General features: G+C 37.4%; 1 protein-coding gene across 1 annotated transcript; it reads right to left on the reverse strand.

Moving 5' to 3' along the window:
• Window positions 1-693: 693 nt before the first annotated feature.
• LOC118275526 (uncharacterized) lies at window positions 694-21,186 on the reverse strand. Its single transcript, XM_050695629.1, is given in 11 exon segments — window positions 694-959; window positions 1,687-1,803; window positions 2,439-2,617; window positions 4,325-4,448; window positions 5,049-9,830; window positions 10,121-10,606; window positions 10,609-11,525; window positions 13,710-15,403; window positions 15,583-15,780; window positions 20,311-20,568; window positions 20,872-21,186. Coding segments are annotated over 11 exon segments (9,078 nt in total). The 5' UTR covers window positions 21,049-21,186; the 3' UTR covers window positions 694-813.
• Window positions 21,187-21,825: the final 639 nt, after the last annotated feature.

Genomic DNA, 21,825 nt, shown 5'->3' on the forward strand with positions numbered 1-21,825 from the left:
CCTATGTATATCAACCAACTAACTGACCCAGCAAACTTCATACCGAATCAAACATATTTTTCTCACCTTTTAAACTATCCTTGGACTTTCATAAATAATGCATGACCAAAATCAGCCCAGCCGTTTTCAGATTCTAACGAGATTAACAAACAGTAATTCATTTTTATATGTATATAGATAGATATAGATAAAGGCCCTTTTCAAATGTTGAAGTATTTATTTGAGATCATTTGCTTGAAGGAAATATTTATAAGTATAAAGAGCCTGTAAAATGATTTAGAATTTTTTGATTTTGTAATTAAGCCCAGTGTGTGCAATAATGTTTATTATATAATATTTATTGACTTAGAATTGTATGTCATAAGCACAGAATCACGATAAAAATGGACGAATTTATTTATATTCACAATTATATAAAATATATAAAGGCAACGGGCCTTAATGGATATTAATATAATATTCATACAACTTATATAGAAAAAGAAACTAACTAAAAGTCACAGTTTACTCACGTATATTAATGGACAAAAGTTCTACTAGTTTCGAGTCAAAGAGGGACTCTTCAACATGAGCAGCGTGCCCAGACGTAACAACGAAACTAAAGCTTTTCTCCATTAATGTACGTGAGTAAGCCGTGATTTTTAGTTAATTCAGTATGTCTCACGATAATTATAATAAAGAAAAAAAAACAACTAATAAAAAAAGTCGTTGTATTTGAAATATTTCCTTAGTAAGTATAAAATAATACTTGATATTTATATATATTTACGAACAAAATTAAATAAAATGCCTTCAAAATTGGACTGGTTTGGTTTATATGATAGCGCTGCTTGCCATTTGGTTGACTCCGCAGGTACCATCGCCTCGGTACACGCGGTAGTAGCCCTGTTCACCCCATGACTTGCCCCATGAGTTCTTTATAATCCAGTATGGTAGTTTCTTGTGGAAGAGCGGGTAGTCTGCAGAAGAAAAATCTTTGTAAATAAACATATCCGAGGAAAGAATGCACTGAATTAAATAATTCGTGTTTTGGTGTGTTCGGTGTAGTTAAAAAAAAAGGTATGAAAATATATGCTACAAATTCCTCGGGAATTTCGGGGAATACACTTGCAGAAGAAAACTTAGGACATTATATGAATAAATAGGGTTTTGTCTTATATAATCAACATATATGTACGGTGTAGAGGCGCACTTATTAAACGATTTTCCACCAATGTTTCGCCAGTATACAGTGTGGGAGAGTCATGCTTCGGCATGAATTGTCCAGCTCGATAGGAGTGATTCCACGGCCTTACAGGAAACCGACGTGAAACAACGCTTGCGTTATTTTTCATTGTGTGAGTGAGGTTATCGGAGGCCTAATTACCCCCAATTTTCCCAATCCCCGATCCCCCAACAACCCTTAAATTCCTAACCCCCAAAAGGCCGGCAACGCACTTGTAACGCCTCTGGTGTTTTGGGTGTCCATGGGCCACGGGCGGCGGCGATTGCTTACCATCAGGTGATCCATCTGATCGTTTACCGGCCTATACTATAAAAAAACATCTAAAACCACTCCAAAACCTTCCAAGAACTGCAATGAACATTTTTGAGGCTTTATGCTAGAAAATCCTACAAGCATATAACTCCCGTCAATATAGAATTACGTAAACGATGAGATTGATCGAATCATGATCACATGCTTACCTTTAATACCATATCCCACAATGAGCACACCGTGATCCAAGTTGGTGGGGTTACACAACATCTTCCACGGGTGTGAGATACCCCCCATGTAGAACTGCATAGCGTTCGCGTTGATACCTGCATAAATACACATTAAGGATACAATGTACTAAAATATTTTACAAAAATCTATTATTTTCGTGCCTATCCTATTATCATTATAAGGCACAAAGAATCTAATTGACATCTTGTCTCGCAAATATTAGGCCGTTTAGGTAAGTCTGTACCTACCTAAATAAAAAATTGCAAATCGATACCTTTATTAGCAAACCAGCTAACTCCTTATAAGCATTTTTTTTAAGAGACACTAACCTTTTATTCTAAACGAGGTTAACAAAAAAAATTTTTTTTTTTTTTATAAATGTGGAGTTGGCTGGTTTGCCAATTAAGGTATCGAAATAATATATTTAACATACATACATACATAAACTCACGCCTGTCTCCCATGGGGATAGGCAGAGACAATAGAACGCCAATTGCCACGGTTCTTACACACTTCTTTCACTTCATCAACAGTCATCAGTCTTTTCATGCATGCTCGTCGGTTAAAGGTACTTTTAATTTGGCCCTTTTTTAATATATCGCCAATCTGGTCGCTATATGTCCGTCTGGGGCGCCCTCTATCGACGGTCCCACTCATATTCGCCTTGTATACTTCTTTCATAATATATTTAATTAGTTATTAAATATATTTAAAACTAAATATTTCTCACCAATAGAAATGGGTCCATTGTGCACCAGCCACTGGGCCATTCCAGTCTCATTCGTGGTGATGTTCACAGCTCCACTGATCTGCACCTTCGCGAGGGTCTTGTTGAACTCACACTTCTCACCCACACCTTCGTATGGGTAGTCACTCTCCAACTCCAGACCTCCCATCTGTTCTATAGCCCTGGATAACATTTTAAAGTTGATTTAAGTCTTTTACTGCGAAAACTGTTGAAGATAAATCCTTCACTAACATTGGACCCCCATGGCGTTCAACGTGTTAAAAATACAGCTGAATCACGTTAACTATGGTTTGATAGAAGATTGAAACTTATTACAAATCAAACCGTGTCAATTACATCATCATAAAAGAGTATTGAGATCATCAACAGCTTATAAGTGGCCACTGCTGATCAAAGGTTTCTTGTCGCACGGAGAAGGTTTGAGCATACATCACCACGCTGAATCTAATCTAGTGTCTACTCTGGACTAATAAATAAAATAGGAGTGTTAGTTTGTAATAATGAAAAAACCGCTTTTTACCACATGCAATAATATTTATTGACAATTTTTGTCTGTCCGTCGGTTTGTTTCTTCTGGCTAATCTCTGAAATGGCTGAAGCGATTTTGACGAGACTTTTATTAGCAGGTAGCTGATATACTAACGAATAATTTAGGCTACTTTTATTTTAGAAAAAATATTATATTTCGTAAGTTATTCACAAAGCCTGTAATCCACGCGAACGAAGCCGCGCGCATTAGCCAGTCTAACATAAATGTGTAACAGTGATTATAATTTAGATCTTTATGTTGTCATAAAAGTTAAACTATAAAAATATATACATATACAATGCGACGTAAATATTAAAAGTATTATGTATGTCTCGTAACGTAGTAAATAACTTGAGATAATATCGGAATGCATATAAGGAACTATACACATATTATGTATAAATGAGGAAAACTTTGAAATATGTTTGCTTTAAGTAAATCCTTGAACGAACCTATACTAATATGTATTATAAAGAACAATGTTTAATTTAGGCGATTTTCAATTTTCTTCAGTTACAATGAAGTTTTTCAGCAACATATGCTACCTTTTTATGGTATAATCCGGTAAACGAGTAGACGGATCACTTGATGGTAAGCAATCGCCGCCGCCCATGGACACCCGAAACATCAGAGGCGTTACAACTGTGTAAAGAGTCATGAGTCGTGCCGAAGCATGACTCTCCCCACACTTAATCTTACCCACTTTTTACCCCAGTACTCCCTATAAAATTTGGGAGAGAAACTTAAACTCCACACGAAAAACAATGCCAGCCATAGTCCAGGAAGTAAACAAGCTATGCAAGGTCGTTGAATAAAACCTAAGATATTTTAAGAATGCATTCCATTCCAATATTGTAGAATCCGATGACTGACTCTTTATTAATATTTAAGGTAATTTGCTATTGTTAATTTATCGTTATATCTTTCTGGTGTACCAGGAAATATCTTAGACTGCACGGTTAGCGCGGTGGCTGGGCAACTGGCTGACGTGCAACGTGTCGCGGGTTCGATTCCCGCACGGAACAACTCTTTGTGTGATCCACATATTGTTGTTCCGGGTCTGGGCGTGATATGTATGTGAACTTGTATGTTTGTAAACGCACCCACGACACAGTTTTTTTAAAAACAAATAAACATCTCTAATAGATTTTTTTTATAAAAAAGTTAGAAATATGTACAAAGACAGAGTGGATGCTGTACTGACAAATGTACGAAACGCAACGGAGTGCATTTGGCGCTCTGATTGGTTGGTTTATTCGAGCCAGCCAATCAGAGCTCCGAACGCGCTTTGATTAATTTAAACGTAAAGCAAACTCGTACTAAGGGTACTTGTACATACCTGTAGGCATTATCAGGTAATCCGCCATTGCAGCCGTCGTCCAGCTTGTCACAGTCCACCAACTCCTGCTCAGACAGGGATACCAGTTGTCCTGACTGCATCTTCCACTGGCCTTCAATGTTACCTAAAAAGATATTAAAAAATTGTAGTCTACCTCGTTGATCGAATCGCTGTAAGCTCCGCTACTTGCGCTCAACAGTTTTTCGAAAATGTTAATAAGTACGTAGAGTCTAGAATTAAATCCGGTACACAGCATACATCTCCCTTCATGAGATTTACAAAACAACTGTCGTTGTAGGTAGTATGTTTATTTTACGCACAACACCGGGTCCGAATCCGAAATATTATTTGCGTGGGGTACGAAAATTAAAAATCTATTTAGTCCGTCAGTTGAGCAATGAAAAAATATTAGACACGTATTTTTTTTTTATTTGTATAAGACAACAATACAACGAATCAAAGTTATTAAATAAAACGAATCAAAGTAGGAGTGCGAGCAAATACGTCATTTCTACGTATATAATATACCTAGAAGTGACGTCACGTGATATTTCAAATGAATATAATAATATCCTCGAAAGTATTTGTTTCCGTAAGAAAATAAAAAATACATGTCTAATGTTTTTAAATAATCTACAAGACTGATATTAACATACAACTTAGTCATCTACCCTATTAGGTGGATTGCGGAATGTAATATTAAGAGTATAGTAAATGATCTCACCAGTCACACTGAATGCCCAGCAGCTACCACATTGCCCCTGGTCCTTCACCTCCGTGACGGCGTCGTGCTCTCTCCAGTCAAAGTCCTCAGGTAGTTTAATGTCTGGAATATCGGCTTTCGTCATAGGTACCTGGTTCTCGTTAGTCAAATTCGTATTCAACCCCATGTATGTACTACTGAATTCTTCGTACGTCAAATCAGTAAATCGCGTCACTCCGTATACAGCAGTACCTTTCTCGTGAACATTCAACTCGTGAATTTTCTTTATATTATTTTTAAATATCTCAAAACGTTTCTGCATTTGAGAGTAATCATTTACGTAGCTGGGACTGTAAGTTGTCAAAAAGTTGTAAAACAATTGTTCCGCTTGCACGTGGTGGTATAAGTCATGCGTAGCACCTTCTTGGAAATCGCATGACACTCTGAAATTGGGAGGGTGGTCAGTCCATGGTCGCACCCAAACATTTACACGACAGAACTTGTTCAGACCGTGATCCTTTAGTAACTTGCAGTCAGTTTGGTCGCTTAAAGCAAGGCAATCTGTGAAACCAACCTCTACCTTCATTTTGTAGTGAATGCCAGCAACTACTTGTTTTTCCAATGAAAATATCCTAACCACCTTTTGTTTGCTAGGGTGAGGATATTTTGCTTCAATGTGTTTTAATGCTTCTTTCGCCAACGCATTAGCCATTTCAGCGCTCTCAAATTCTATGTGTGATTCCAAAGGCGTTTCATCATCAACACAATTTACATCAATATTTTGTCCATTCTTTATCCACAATCTTTCCCATATTTGCGCCACGCAACGTCTTCGGGGCAAGTGCTCCAGGAAATCACAACTAGTTATGTTCTCAACCCACTCGTACTTTAAACAGGACGTGTAGCCGACGTCAAAGTCGATGGTGGTTACCTTACCAGACGTTATTTTAGTTGAGTGACTGTTTATCTGCAGCACCCGCTGTTTGTATCTGTGTAATGAAGACATTTCTAACTTTTCTAAAGCTGCGGCCACCATACTATTTATTTCTCCATTTTCTGAAGTTGTATTCGTTTGATTTGTAGATCTTCTCCAACGATTTAAATTCGCACATTTAACATTTATGTAACTAATATGTCTTATGTCTGTCTTCAGCCAAATAAAGGAGTGGCAAGTCTTTGAAGGTATTTCAGTATTAAGATAACATTGGAAAGGATTTTTGTCTAAATCGACATCTATAGAACAGTTTGTATAAGCAACAATAAAATTTATTTTAAATGGTTGTCTGGAATCGAGCGAAGGTATAACTTGTGGCTCGCCTTGATGGACTAGTTTGTACTTCGCACCAGGAGCCCTTTCAAGTTCGATTAAGGACAATCTTAAAAGTTCAGGAACATTGACTCCGGTAATGGCCACAAAATCTTCTTCATCATCACAAACAACAGATATGTGTCTTGTTATCAACTCTTCGTCTGGTGCAGGCCATAATCTAGCCAAACATAGCCTATGATTTAAACCATTAAGTTCTTCACAGTTTTTCAGATCCTTTGTTCTGTGATGCCGCAAGCAATATGTTTCGGCTATTTCAATGTACATTTTTACAGTTCGTTCTCCCATTTGAACACTACTTTGCACAGCGTGTATAGATATTAATTTATGTAAATTATTTGAACGCGAATTGTCGTTAACGTGTTGAAGAGCACGATCAGCGTAATAATAAATGACATCTTCATCCATTTCTTCCGCATCATCAACAGTTTGTCTGGCATTTCCAATACCTACGTCGCGTTTATCTTTTTTGCTTTTGTTTACTCCCTCACTAGCCTTTCTACAAGTGACTTCAATTTCATTTTCATTATTACCCGAAGGTAAATTCCTTATTTTGGCATTACAATGAAAAACGACAACTGGTTGTTTCACTTTACAGGAATCTTTATTGGTAACGTTTCTTAAACAAGTAGTAGGTGATATAGTAAAGTCAATAGTAAATGTCCCATCTAACTGTGGTTCACTTACACTTTGGATTCCTGTAACTTTATGAACGTATTTTCTATTTGATGCAGTTAAATATTTTTCAGTTGCTGCATTGGCTAGTTTCATGTGGTTTTCGGAATTATTACTTTCTTTTTCTGAATTTACCTCAGCAATATCAGAATCATCTTCTACGAAATCATCTCGGTCATCTGACGGATCATTACATTGAACATCAATATTTTTCTTTCTTAACCATGGTCGATCCCATATTTCTGTATGACAGTAAAGAATTATTTCATCATCTGTCTTACATCTGCGAGCATTCACGCGGGATTCGTTTACAGAGCAAGCTGTTGGCGCAGCAGTAAAATCTATGTTATATTTTAAGCCCGAAACCACACGTGTGAGAACCCGTTTCACTTCAAGAACTTTATGATAAACAGTGCTTTTTTGTTGAAACTTTCTTAAGGATTCTTCAGCCAGTACCTTGTACTCAGGTTTATTTGGATTTTGTTCTTCTTCATCGTTACCTCGTACGTTATGAAGACTCATTTCAGTGCCGCTTCCAGGGCTCGGTTTCTTTCCAAGCGGAACATTGAACTTTGGTTTTATAAGATTTTGTTCCACCAAGCCTCGAGGCATTACTAAATCTCTACGTGCTCTAATATTAATAGGAAGACAATCAACGTTTACTTCCTTTCTTCCAACCCAAACTTGTTGCAATATCTCAGAATGACATTTCATAGTTTTTGAATTTCCATCAGATACGGTAAAATCGATGCGAGTCATCATGCCAGCCACGACTTGCGTGGTTACTTTCTCAACTCGTACTAGTTGTAGATGTTCGGTCGTCCCAGAATCAGTAATGAACTTCCGCAACGATTCCTCAGCCAAAGCACGATACTCTGGGTCGTTTGGGTTTTGATCTGTCAAACCACCTGTCATTGCCTCTCTTTTACTTCTTTGGTCACCGTTATGACAGGAAACTTCGATATCTTTTTTATTCATCCACGGCTGCTCCCATATTTTAGAGTGACATTTATTGATATCTTGCCCACCCGATATCACAAAGTCGATGCGGGTCATCAATCCAGAAACGACTTGCGTGGTTACTTTTTCAACTCGTACCATTTGAAGAGGTTCGGTCGTTCCAGAATCAGTAATGAACTTCCGCAACGATTCTTCAGCCAAAGCACGATACATTGGGTCGTTTGGGTTTTGATCTGTCAAACCACCCGTCATTGTCTCTCTTTTACTTCTTTGGTCACCGTTATGACAGGAAACTTCGATATCTTTTTTATTCATCCACGGCTGCTCCCATATTTTAGAGTGACATTTATTGATATCTTGCCCACCCGATATCACAAAGTCGATGCGGGTCATCAATCCAGAAACGACTTGCGTGGTTACTTTTTCAACTCGTACTAGTTGGAGATGTTCGGTCGTTCCAGAATCAGTAATGAACTTCCGCAACGATTCTTCAGCCAAAGCACGATACTTTGGGTCGTTTGGGTTTTTCTCTGTCAAACCACCCGGTATTGTCTCTCTTTTACTTCTTTGGTCACCGTTATGACAGGAAACTTCGATATCTTTTTTGTTTATCCAAGGCTGCTCCCATATTTTAGAGTGACATTTATTGATATCTTGCCCACCCGATATTACAAAGTCGATGCGAGTCAACGAGCCAGCCACGACTTGCGTGGTTACTTTTTCCACCCGTACCACTCGTAGAGGTTCCGTTGTCCCAGATTCAACGATGAACTTCCGCAACGATTCTTCAGCCAAAGCACGATACATTGGGTCGTTTGGGTTTTGATCTGTCAAACCACCCGTCATTGTCTCTCTTTTACTTCTTTGGTCACCGTTATGACAGGAAACTTCGATATCTTTTTTATTCATCCACGGCTGCTCCCATATTTTAGAGTGACATTTATTGATATCTTGCCCACCCGATATCACAAAGTCGATGCGGGTCATCAATCCAGAAACGACTTGCGTGGTTACTTTTTCAACTCGTACCATTTGTAGAGGTTCCGTTGTCCCAGATTCAGTAATGAACTTCCGCAACGATTCTTCAGCCAAAGCACGATACTTTGGGTCGTTTGGGTTTTTCTCTGTCAAACCACCCGGTATTGTCTCTCTTTTACTTCTTTGGTCACCGTTATGACAGGAAACTTCGATATCTTTTTTGTTCATCCACGGCTGCTCCCATATTTTAGAGTGACATTTATTGATATCTTGCCCACCCGATATTACAAAGTCGATGCGAGTCAACGAGCCAGCCACGACTTGCGTGGTTACTTTTTCCACCCGTACCACTCGTAGAGGTTCCGTTGTCCCAGATTCAACGATGAACTTCCGCAACGATTCTTCAGCCAAAGCACGATACATTGGGTCGTTTGGGTTTTGATCTGTCAAACCACCCGTCATTGTCTCTCTTTTACTTCTTTGGTCACCGTTATGACAGGAAACTTCGATATCTTTTTTGTTCATCCACGGCTGCTCCCATATTTTAGAGTGACATTTATTGATATCTTGCCCACCCGATATTACAAAGTCGATGCGAGTCAACGAGCCAGCCACGACTTGCGTGGTTACTTTTTCCACCCGTACGACTCGTAGAGGTTGCGTTGTCCCAGATTCAACGATGAACTTTAGCAACGATTCTTCAGCCAAAGCACGATACTTTGGATCGTTTGGGTTTTGATCTGTCAAACCACCCGGTATTGCCTCTCTTTTACTTCTTTGGTCACCGTTATGACAGGAAACTTCGATATCTTTTTTGTTTATCCAAGGCTGCTCCCATATTTTAGAGTGGCATTTATTGATATCTTGCCCACCCGATATCACAAAGTCGATGCGGGTCATCAATCCAGAAACGACTTGCGTGGTTACTTTTTCAACTCGTACTAGTTGTAGAGGTTCCGTTGTCCCAGATTCAGTAATGAACTTCCTTTTTTGCAACGATTCTTCAGCCAAAGCACGATACTTTGGGTCGTTTGGGTTTTCTCTGTCAAACCACCCGTCATTGTCTCTCTTTTACTTCTTTGGTCACCGTTATGACAGGAAACTTCGATATCTTTTTTGTTTATCCAAGGCTGCTCCCATATTTTAGAGTGACATTTATTGATATCTTGCCCACCCGATATTACAAAGTCGATGCGAGTCAACGAGCCAGCCACGACTTGCGTGGTTACTTTTTCCACCCGTACCACTCGTAGAGGTTCCGTTGTCCCAGATTCAACGATGAACTTCCGCAACGATTCTTCAGCCAAAGCACGATACATTGGGTCGTTTGGGTTTTGATCTGTCAAACCACCCGTCATTGTCTCTCTTTTACTTCTTTGGTCACCGTTATGACAGGAAACTTCGATATCTTTTTTGTTCATCCACGGCTGCTCCCATATTTCAGAGTGGCATTTATTGATATCTTGCCCATCCGATATCACAAAGTCGATGCGGGTCATCAATCCAGAAACGACTTGCGTGGTTACTTTTTCAACTCGTACCATTTGTAGAGGTTCCGTTGTCCCAGATTCAGTAATGAACTTCCGCAACGATTCTTCAGCCAAAGCACGATACTTTGGGTCGTTTGGGTTTTCTCTGTCAAACCACCCGGTATTGTCTCTCTTTTACTTCTTTGGTCACCGTTATGACAGGAAACTTCGATATCTTTTTTATTCATCCACGGCTGCTCCCATATTTTAGAGTGACATTTATTGATATCTTGCCCACCCGATATCACAAAGTCGATGCGGGTCATCAATCCAGAAACGACTTGCGTGGTTACTTTTTCAACTCGTACCATTTGTAGAGGTTCCGTTGTCCCAGATTCAACGATGAACTTCCGCAACGATTCTTCAGCCAAAGCACGATACTTTGGGTCGTTTGGGTTTTTCTCTGTCAAACCACCCGGTATTGTCTCTCTTTTACTTCTTTGGTCACCGTTATGACAGGAAACTTCGATATCTTTTTTATTCATCCACGGCTGCTCCCATATTTTAGAGTGACATTTATTGATATCTTGCCCACCCGATATCACAAAGTCGATGCGGGTCATCAATCCAGAAACGACTTGCGTGGTTACTTTTTCAACTCGTACCATTTGTAGAGGTTCCGTCGTCCCAGAATCAGTAATGAACTTCCGCAACGATTCTTCAGCCAAAGCACGATACTTTGGGTCGTTTGGGTTTTGATCTGTCAAACCACCCGGTATTGTCTCTCTTTTACTTCTTTGGTCACCGTTATGACAGGAAACTTCGATATCTTTTTTATTCATCCACGGCTGCTCCCATATTTTAGAGTGACATTTATTGATATCTTGCCCACCCGATATTACAAAGTCGATGCGAGTCAACGAGCCAGCCACGACTTGCGTGGTTACTTTTTCCACCCGTACCACTCGTAGAGGTTCCGTTGTCCCAGATTCAACGATGAACTTCCGCAACGATTCTTCAGCCAAAGCACGATACTTTGGGTCGTTTGGGTTTTGATCTGTCAAACCACCCGGTATTGCCTCTCTTTTACTTCTTTGGTCACCCTTATGGCAGGAAACTTCGATATCTTTTTTGTTCATCCAAGACTGTTCCCAAATTTCAGAGTGGCATTTATTGAAATCTTGCGCACCCGATATCACAAAGTCGATGCGGGTTATCAATCCAGAGACGACTTGCGTGGTTACTTTTTCCACCCGTACGACTCGTAGAGGTTCCTTCGTCCCGAGGAACTTTAGCAACGATTCTTCAGCCAAAGCACGATACTTTGGGTCGTTTGGGTTTTGATCTGTCAAACCACCCGGTATTGCCTCTCTTTTACTTCTTTGGTCACCGTTATGACAGGAAACTTCGATATCTTTTTTGTTTATCCAAGGCTGCTCCCATATTTTAGAGTGACATTTATTGATATCTTGCCCACCCGATATCACAAAGTCGATGCGAGTCAACGAGCCAGCCACGACTTGCGTGGTTACTTTTTCCACCCGTACGACTCGTAGAGGTTGCGTTGTCCCAGATTCAACGATGAACTTCCGCAACGATTCTTCAGCCAAAGCACGATACTTTGGGTCGTTTGGGTTTTGATCTGTCAAACCACCCGGTATTGCCTCTCTTTTACTACTTTGGTCACCGTTATGACAGGAAACATCGATTTGCTTTTTGTTCATCCACGGCTGTTCCCAAATTTCAGAGTGGCATTTACTGATATCTCGCCCACCCGATATCACAAAGTCGATGCGGATCAACGTGCCAGAAACAACTTGCGTGGTTACTTTTTCAACTCGTACTAGTTGTAGATGTTGGGTCGTCTGAGAATTTAAAATGAACTTCCGCAACGATGCTTCAGCCAAGGCACGATACTTTGGGTCGTTTGGGTTTTGCTCTGTCAAACCACCCAGTATTGCCTCTCTTTTACTTCTTTGGTCACCGTTATGACAGGAAACTTCGATATCTTTTTTGTTCATCCATGGCTGCTCCCATATTTTAGAGTGGCATTTATTGATAACTTGGCCACCCGATATCACAAAGTCGATGCGTGTCAACGAGCCAGAAACGACTTGCGTGGTTACTTTTTCAACTCGTACTAGTTGTAGATCTTCGGTCGTCCCAGAATCAGTAATGAACTTCCGCAACGATTCTTCAGCCAAAACACGATACTTTGGGTCGTTTGGGTCTTTATTTGTCAATCCACCAATTACATTTTTTTTATCATACACTTGTCTTTTAGACCGATATAAATTTCTATCTAATTCACATTTTACATCAATGTTTTTTTTATAAATCCATGGTTGTTCTCGTATTTCAGCACGACATTGCTTTGCTTGATTTTCGTGGTTCTCTAAATCGGTTGGAGATATAATAAAATTAATTTGAGTTTTTATACCTTCATCCCACTGTACCATTACGCTTTCTATGCTTGCAACAGTGTATAGTTGCGAGCTATTTATCTTTTGTAGATATATATAGAGCGATTCATCTGCTAATTGAATATATTTATAATAATTTGGATCTTCATCGGTAACTTCAGTTTGTCTAATTGTTAAGCCTATTGAATGACATTTTACTTCTGTAACACCTTTAGATGCAAAGAACTCTGCGTAGCAAATTGTATCACCATCATCATCTTCAGTATGTGATGCTAGGAATGCAATTTTAGTTGTAGGACCTTCTATTACTACTTTGTCGACTAAAGTTACGCGCAAAAGAAGTGATTCAGGATTATTTTTTAAAAATGTTTGGAGCGCTTCCACAGCAATTTGCATTGCATTTGAATCTTTAATATTTTGTTTCAAGGAATCACTTTTTTTAACATATTTTGAATCGTTAGGGTCGCGTTCCTGCAATCCTGAAGACTTTTCATGCCGCCGGTAGTCTTTTAAGTTACAATTGACAAAAAATTGTTTTTTATCAACCCAAACGTTTTCTAATATCTTAGAATGACAGTAGATTACATTTTCAGGATTTATGACGTGGCATTCATTAGGTGACAAAATGCCGTTTTTCAGTTCGCAATTGGTGGGTGATATTGAAAATTTAATTCTTATTAATTTATCAGGTACATTTTGAACATCAACTTTGTCAACTTTTACAACTTCGTAATGTTGGTGACTGGGTGATGATTGCATAAACTTTTGTAAAGATTCGTTAGCTAACTTTTTGTATTTAATTTCAGGACTTCCTTTATCATTTCTTTGGCTTTCAACAAAGTCTACAGACCGTTTTTTCCTTTTAACGTCATCGCATGAAACTTCAACTTGTCTACCATCAATTATCCATGATCTATCCCAAAACTGAGCTTTACACAGACGAAGATTTTGTCCTTTCAATAACTGGCATTTATTAGATTCATCTACTAACTCATTGCCGTCTGTGCAATTTGTATATCCAACCACAAATTCTATTTTAGTTAAAAAGCCAGCAATAATTTGAGAAGTGATAGACGTTACGTTTACAATCTTTTGCTTGTTATTCTTTTCCGATTTGGTTTCTAAAAATTGTATGGCTTCTTGCAACATTTCGATAATTTTTGGATCCTCTACATTAACACTTTGGGTTATTGATTTTACTTTTTTCGATATTTTCATGTCAACTGGTCTGTCAGTACAAGAGTATGATATTTTCGTCTCTTTCATCCAATGTCTCTCATGCACAATTATTTCACAAATCTGTGATCCCAATTGTTCTAGAACCTTACAATTTGTTCGTAAGGCTAGTGGAACGCTCTTATTACATTTTAAATTATCAACAATAATTGAAAATTTTGTAAGTGTTCCAGATGTAACTTGGGTTATAGCTGAAATAATTTTATTTACTTTCAAAGCGTTTTCAGACTTTGATTCAGATTCAATTTTTTTCACTGCCTCTAAGACAAAATTTTGTAAGACGGGATCGTCGAGAGGAATTTCTTTGACACTATCTCTGTAATCTCTTTCTTTGTTATCGTCGTAACAGAATGAACTTATAATTTGGGGACTATCGTCGTTTGTGGCATCTATAACACCATTACAAATTTGAGTACTTGAGTCTTTCGGTTCACATTCAACTTTATCACATGGTATTGTAACACTAGCCTGTACGTATATATAGCGCTGTAGACTGTCAGCTTCTTCTTCCGCTTTAATTACGCTTTTAACGACTCTATTTTTCACTTCCAAATCCATTTCATTTAAATAGTTCACCATAGTTTGAGCTAAGCCGTATATAAAACGTGCATTTTCTATACTATTTTTAATTCCATGATAATCTTCTGCAAGTGTAAGTAGTTGCAAATCATAATCATAACTTCTCCTTATCCTTGGCACGGTGTCTGTACTTTCCGTCTTCAGTTTAAATCCGGAAAAGTCAAAAAAGTTCAACAGGTCGTCTATAGCTTTCTTTTTATCTGAATTAATGTTCAGATTTTGTTCGGTAACAGGAATTGAATTCTCGTTACGTTTACTGGATTCAGCTTTAAAAACATGTTCCTTATTTACCTCGGGGGAATCAGGAGACATGGTAGAAGAAGGTTGATAGTTTTCTTGAAATTGATTATTCGGAATTATTTGTTCTTCTAGATTTTTTATCTCTTCATCTGTTAGTGTTTTTTCCATGTTTGGTTGAGATTGAACATCCGTATGATGTTTCACTTGTATGTCGCCTCCATCATTTCCTTTATTTCCTTCATCTTTATCATGTGCTTGGTTATCAACGGATTCTGGTAGAACTTCGCCATTGTCACCATACAGCCATTCTTCTGTACAATTGTTTCCTAATATTGCTCTATAATTTGCACCATTGGATAGTTTTACCCATGGTTTAACTAGAAACGTTATCTTGCAAATGTTAGAGGACATACAGTTTTCAGGTTGGGTATCCGAACAGTTGTTAAAATTAACTGACATAGTTAAAATATATCGCACTCCGTTTACCACCTGAAACAATTTCAAACATACATTTCTTGCAGTGGCATTCATCTTCATCATATATAATACAGTGCAGCAGCTCTACTTACCTTTACAATTCATATAATTATACAAATATTGCTGAATTTAATTTTATCTACACACAATAAAATCAGTAGCAAAGAAATTTATGTAACAATTTTACTTACTTGGACTTGTCTCTCTACATCTAATACTCGATCCAGGGTGTGTTTCGTAGAGGGTTGATGGATGTCGAGGTGCCTCAGACCGAGGCTAGCGAGCTCGCTGACTCCAGCAGCCTGTGGGTTCACGTGCGTGGCACACCCAAAGCATGGTACACTCGGTTGATCCCGAGGTATCGCTATAAACTGTTCACCTGATGATATCTACAACAATAACATAAAACTATTGGTTCTTCATTGATTCTTTATTTTATTGATTGACACAGTCAATGCTGCAAAAATTAATTTATGATCCACATTTCGCTATCGTCTTAATGTGTATGTGAAACTATGTTTGTAACCCACGGTGTAGGATACAATCTTATATTGAGGAGCAACGTCATTAGAATATTAATAAAACAAATATTACCTACGATCGTAAGTCACATAAACTCCAGAATAAGATTAGGAGTTAGAATCACTGTTTCTAAAATAACAGAAATACTTAATGTGCATTTGTCACAAGTTAGTATATCTAATTTCATGGTCAGATGTGTATCATCTGCTGTATAAACGTAATGATATAAATATAATGAAGCAAGTACAAAGAGGAGATGCGATAATGTGATTGTGCACTGTAACACAAAAAAGGCGACTCTGCCCAATCTAATATATAAAATTCTTGTGTCACAGTTTTCGTCGCCATACTCCTCCGAAACGGATTGACCGATTTTGATATTCTTTTTTGTGATTATCCGGTATCTATGAAAATGTTAGGGGTAGTAACCCTATTTTTTTTAATTTTCCGCGGACGAAATCGCTGGCAGAAGCTAGTGATATTATAAGTAAAAAGGTGTAGATAGGTTACAAGCGCTCAGAAAGTCGCACATTAAAATTTGGACAATTGGCAACGTTTTTGTAGTATATGACCTACCTAATAATAAAAAGGAAATTAATCAGAAATCGATTTGATAAAGTTATTAATTCTGTTATCAAAGTTAAGCTGTAGACTTAGGTGATTAACTACCTATGTTCGTATGTATATCCGCCCCCCAATAAACACTGTTTATCTTTATAATCAGGCAATTAATATTGACTAATAATATATTGTATATTTACATAATTATGTGATGTGATATGACATAACTTCAGTCTGCCATTACAGGTATCGAAATGTTTTATAACACGAGAATGTTATTTTCTTTTATTTGGCAATGCCGGTCGGTAAACGAGCATACGCATCACTTGATGGTAAGCAATAGCCCATGGACACATTGCGAATTTAAAGGTTGTTAGGGTATCGGGGTTTGAGAATATTGAGAAGGGGGTAATAGGGCTCCCACTCGCACAATGAAGTACAACGGGAGCGTTGTTTCACGTCGGTTTTCTGTGAGGACGTGGTATCACTCCGGTTGAGACAGCCTATTCGTGCCGTAACATGGTTTTCCCACACTTAACTATAACATCTTATTTTTTTATCTCAATATTTGCCACCCTTATTGTGGTAGCGCCGCCCGTGTCGTCATTCCCCTCGATACGACACAGTTTTCTTGTATAATATATTATGTGAAAGATTATAATTAGTTAATTAACAAAGCAGTTTCTGTTTGTCAATCTAATAATCACAACATAATGAAATCTATATCTAAGTAAGGTAAACGAACTGCGATGGGCGCATTATCTGGCATTATGCCATTTTTATGCACGAGAAACAATGGTGGCAAATTTAGACGACACCTTCTAAATATAAGTTTGTTAATAGTATAAATACTTTTTTAAACAAAGGGCTCAACCTAATTTCATTGTTATTACATTCCATAAATAGGTCTACAAATAAAAGGAGTATTTAACTATTAAATAAGACATTATTTATTCTTCGTAATTTAGCTACATTTGATGAAGCGAAAGAGCTACCCTACCCCCAGGAGACAGGCGTGAGGTTATGTATGTACATATGTAAATGTATTATATATCTGATCCTTAGTTCCGGAATGCAAAGAGGACGTAGTTTTTTCGTATAAACAAAGACATTGAATTATTCCAAACACTGGGAAGGCTTCAAATTAGTAATACAAACAATAACACTGATAAATAATTGCTTAAGTCTTTGACTGCCAATAGAAAACTGTTGAAGGCAAATCCTCCGCTAACGTCGGTCACCGGTGACCACCACGGCGTTCAATGTGTTAACCACGTAAAAGCCACCGCGCTAATCAATGTGATGCAATAGAAAGATTAATTGGTATATTCCTAATTTCCTATATTTAAGTACTATGAATTAATCCTCTAATTGATTGATTATAATAGAAGTGTGTCGTTATCAAACTTATTTATTACTATTATCAATGAATGTACCAGACTCGTGTTTATTCCATTGAGACAGGGTTTCCCGCCTCGTCTGAATGAAAATTATGATACTTATCGGTTGCTTAGTTGAGGAGTTTTTAACGTAAAAATTCAAATTAGGTAACGTTTCGTAGATAAAGGTGGACAGTTTCTCGAAAAACGTAAATACTTTTTTTTTAAGGAGGGAAAATCATCTAGGTATTCACTTCTCCCGCCGTAGGCGAGGCGAGGGAGTGTCAGAGTACATTTTTGCCAGTTTCTTACTGACCTGATGGTAAAATGCGGCCTACGGTGGAGCCCGTCTCCTACATCCTATTCACTCGAGCCGAAGACACACGGTTATACCTGTCAGGAAACACAGACTCCGGCAAGATCAGGCGTAAAAACCACCCCTACCTACTCCTGCTTTTCGAGTGGTGGTCTGATGGGTCTGACCGTAAATACACATAATGTGACATAACCTTCATTTTATGACCGTAAATACATATAACCTACATTCTCATGGAAAAACTAGTTACAAAAATAGTCTGAATCTTTGGCACAGAAATATCTACAGTCTGGAATAACACAAAGGCTACTACTATTACCCTCCTTTGTTCTGCGGGCGAAACCGCTGGCAGATGTTGGTTTTAAATAAACGCTAGCATTTCAGGACAAGTACTAAGCTATTATTATATTGTTAAAGTTAAACTGAAATAAATTAGTTTGCATCCTTGACATATAAACACGTTTCTAGGTCACCCAGACCTCACTCATACATTAACACGATAAAGGGTTATCTCACTATCTACATTTAGGTACATTTTCTTATAATTAAACGCAAATATTTACTACCTATGTAATTGTAGTTATGTACTTACATGTGTAAGTATCGAACGATGACCCTGATTTAGCTACTTTTTTTATTTAAACTATTCGTTGTGTACATAACGACTGCACTTTCGGCTGCATGATAACTCCGTGGATTGTGTGTGTACCTATTAAATCTATAAATGACCCTATTATTAATAAGTGTTTGAGCTACTGGTTCGAATTTAATTATTTTTGTGTTGGATATAGACTATAAAACTTCATGCCCTATTGGTAGGATCCGAGCAGCGGGTCAAACCGCGCGCGAATAACTAGTCTCTTCTTAATGCCTTGTTCGTACATTTTAGGCCAGTAGAGAGTACATAGTAACTCTCTCTCTCGCTTCTGTCCCAAAATCGAAGTGAGAAGAGCTATTACAATACCAACAAGGCATTAGTATGAGGAGGTATTTATTGATTTGCACGTAAAACAATCGGTTTTACTTTAAACTAAAGAATGCGTGTGACATACCACGTAAGACCATAATAATATTTTATTACATCACACACATCGTATTGCGGAAACAATGGACAATGTTTTTATTTATGGGATAGGCGCTAAACGAGCTGATGGATCACTTCATGGCAGTGCCGTTCACGGGCATCCCTAAAACCAGAGGAGATACAAGTGCATTACCGGCATTTGGGAGGGGCCTTTCCCCCTCCCAAAAGTTGGCTCCGGAAACCTCGCGGTTTTTATCGTGGCGTAGGCGTGTTTTTATTTTAATTTATCGCATATTTTATTGTATTTAAAAAATATTTTTCTGTAAAATAGGTACTTGATAAGTTTACGATTTTTCTTTTTTCATCTTTCCGTTTTGTTTTTCTTAAACTATACTATATCGCAGACATATTTTCTAGGTCACTTTAGTATCTACGGAGCCATCTGCAATGGTGCGCGAATGAATGCACGCGCGCTCGAATCACGAAAATAAAAAAGATACAATAAAAATTGTTTTTAATATCTACCTACTTTCCTATAGAAATATTATTCATATTCTGCTATCAGAGAAAAAATATTTAATCTTATTATGCTGTGCATAGCACTTAGTACAACAGACACATTTCATTTGTTTTATATTACAAACTAAACTATATTTCAATGTTGTTTAGTTAGGTATATATTTCAACATAATAGTAGAAGGTACTATATTATAAAATTTTAATTAGGTATACTAGTTCTATAGTAGAAAATTAGGTCAAAATACAGATACCAAAATTATTTATTTAACAAGTTAAAGCTCTGTCTCTAAAGTGCACTGAATTCAACCTAAATCTGTTATTTATATAGATAGAAATTAGAATACATAATTTCATAGACAGCAATGCTATAATAAAACATACAACTCCTATAATATATTATCTAGGTACCTACTTCTTAAAAAAATCAAGACTACTAAACTGAACTGTAATAAAATAGACAACACTACAAGAAAACATTCAAAATATCCTCCACTCAACACAGGCAGTATAGCCAACAACATATGGGACATGTGGTTGCCATTCAAGAAAAGAAAAATAAATGTTGTATAAATTAATTCAATATCTGAATTGTACTTACAGCTGTATCAGACTGCACTTCATTGTCTAACTGGACAGGCCTCCTCTCAAGAACAGGTTCAGTCACTTCCGCCTGACCTTCCGAAGCCTTCTCCTGGCTGGAGTCCTCCTGACCAGGATATTGACAATGACTATGTGTGACACGGACATGATCATCAGAGTCCTTGAGAGTAGCAGTACAAGTCAGAGACTTTGTTACTTCAGCATTCTGAATCTCTTTGGCAGTTAACTTGACTACTATTTCATATGTGGTGTCATCCTGCAAACAAATCCCTTTGTGTTATAAATAAAAAAAAATTACAAGCTTTTTATAATGGCATTATTATACCCAAGGTTGTATTGTAAAACATAGAAACCAGTTTAAACATACAGGAAAATATTGCTTTATTATTTGAAAGTGTATTCTACATTTCAAATTAGAGATTAATGTTTAACGAAAAAGATAACTTAAGATACAGAGGTCTCCGGTAAGTGATAACCCGTAGAAGTGCGCGTAAAATGTTTATTGAAGACAATATTTTAAAATAAGTCCCGATAATCGTAAAAAAAAATAACGACTTACCACTTGCTGCGTACTTTGCAAAGATCCTTCATTGCTCTGGTATATTTGATCAGGTAAACTATTATAATGTTCTAGGAAGCCATTCAAAAGTTTCTCTTTTTCACCCTCGCTTATTTCACACAAACAACCAGAAAATAATAACAATTTAAAAATTATTAAGTACTTATTTATATTCATGATGTAATCGTGTCTTTACCGTCATAGTCGAGACTACAGTGTATGCAAAATGAACAGTGAAGGCGATGCGAATTACTATTTATTTGTTTACTTTATCGACACATGAATCAGCGAAGACGAACTTACAAACTTATTTTGTTGACATTGTTCACGATTTCACGCGTCAAATTATCAATAGTGATGGGCATTCGACGATTTTGTATAGTCAACTACATTTAATAATTTAATTTTTAATAGTTAAGAGAGAATACTACGTATAAATTATAAACCGCGGTTATTGTATTTCTTAAGTTTTCAATTAATGTTTTTAAATATGACTGATAACATTTAAAACCGTATTAAATCGTTTAAAAAAAGCAACAAATTGTTTTTTTTTATTCCTGCCATTACTTACACACGTTCAGTGAAATGAATGCCTTAATAACCATATAATTCGTATTTTTATATTAGTTACTTTGCAGCTTTGGAAACGTACTGAATAAATTGTACCGTGAGTCGTGACGTTAACGGTTTTTATTTTCTTGACCAAAATATACAATTATTAATACAGCTGACAATTTGGCCTTCAGAAATTATATTGTTTTTCATTGACAAACCTACAGTCAACTACCTAAAACTTGTTCCCTCCCTATTTACATGTCACTTCTAAACAGCCGTTCCGTTTTCACGACATTCCTTAGTCAGAAGTCTAAACAGCGATCTACATACATTTTCTAGCTACAAAATAGCTGTTTATCAGTAAAACAAAAATGTATGTTTTGCTTTATGAACATTTTT

The sequence above is a fragment of the Spodoptera frugiperda genome, chromosome 8 (assembly GCF_023101765.2).
Source record: "Spodoptera frugiperda isolate SF20-4 chromosome 8, AGI-APGP_CSIRO_Sfru_2.0, whole genome shotgun sequence".
Taxonomy (NCBI): domain Eukaryota; kingdom Metazoa; phylum Arthropoda; class Insecta; order Lepidoptera; family Noctuidae; genus Spodoptera; species Spodoptera frugiperda.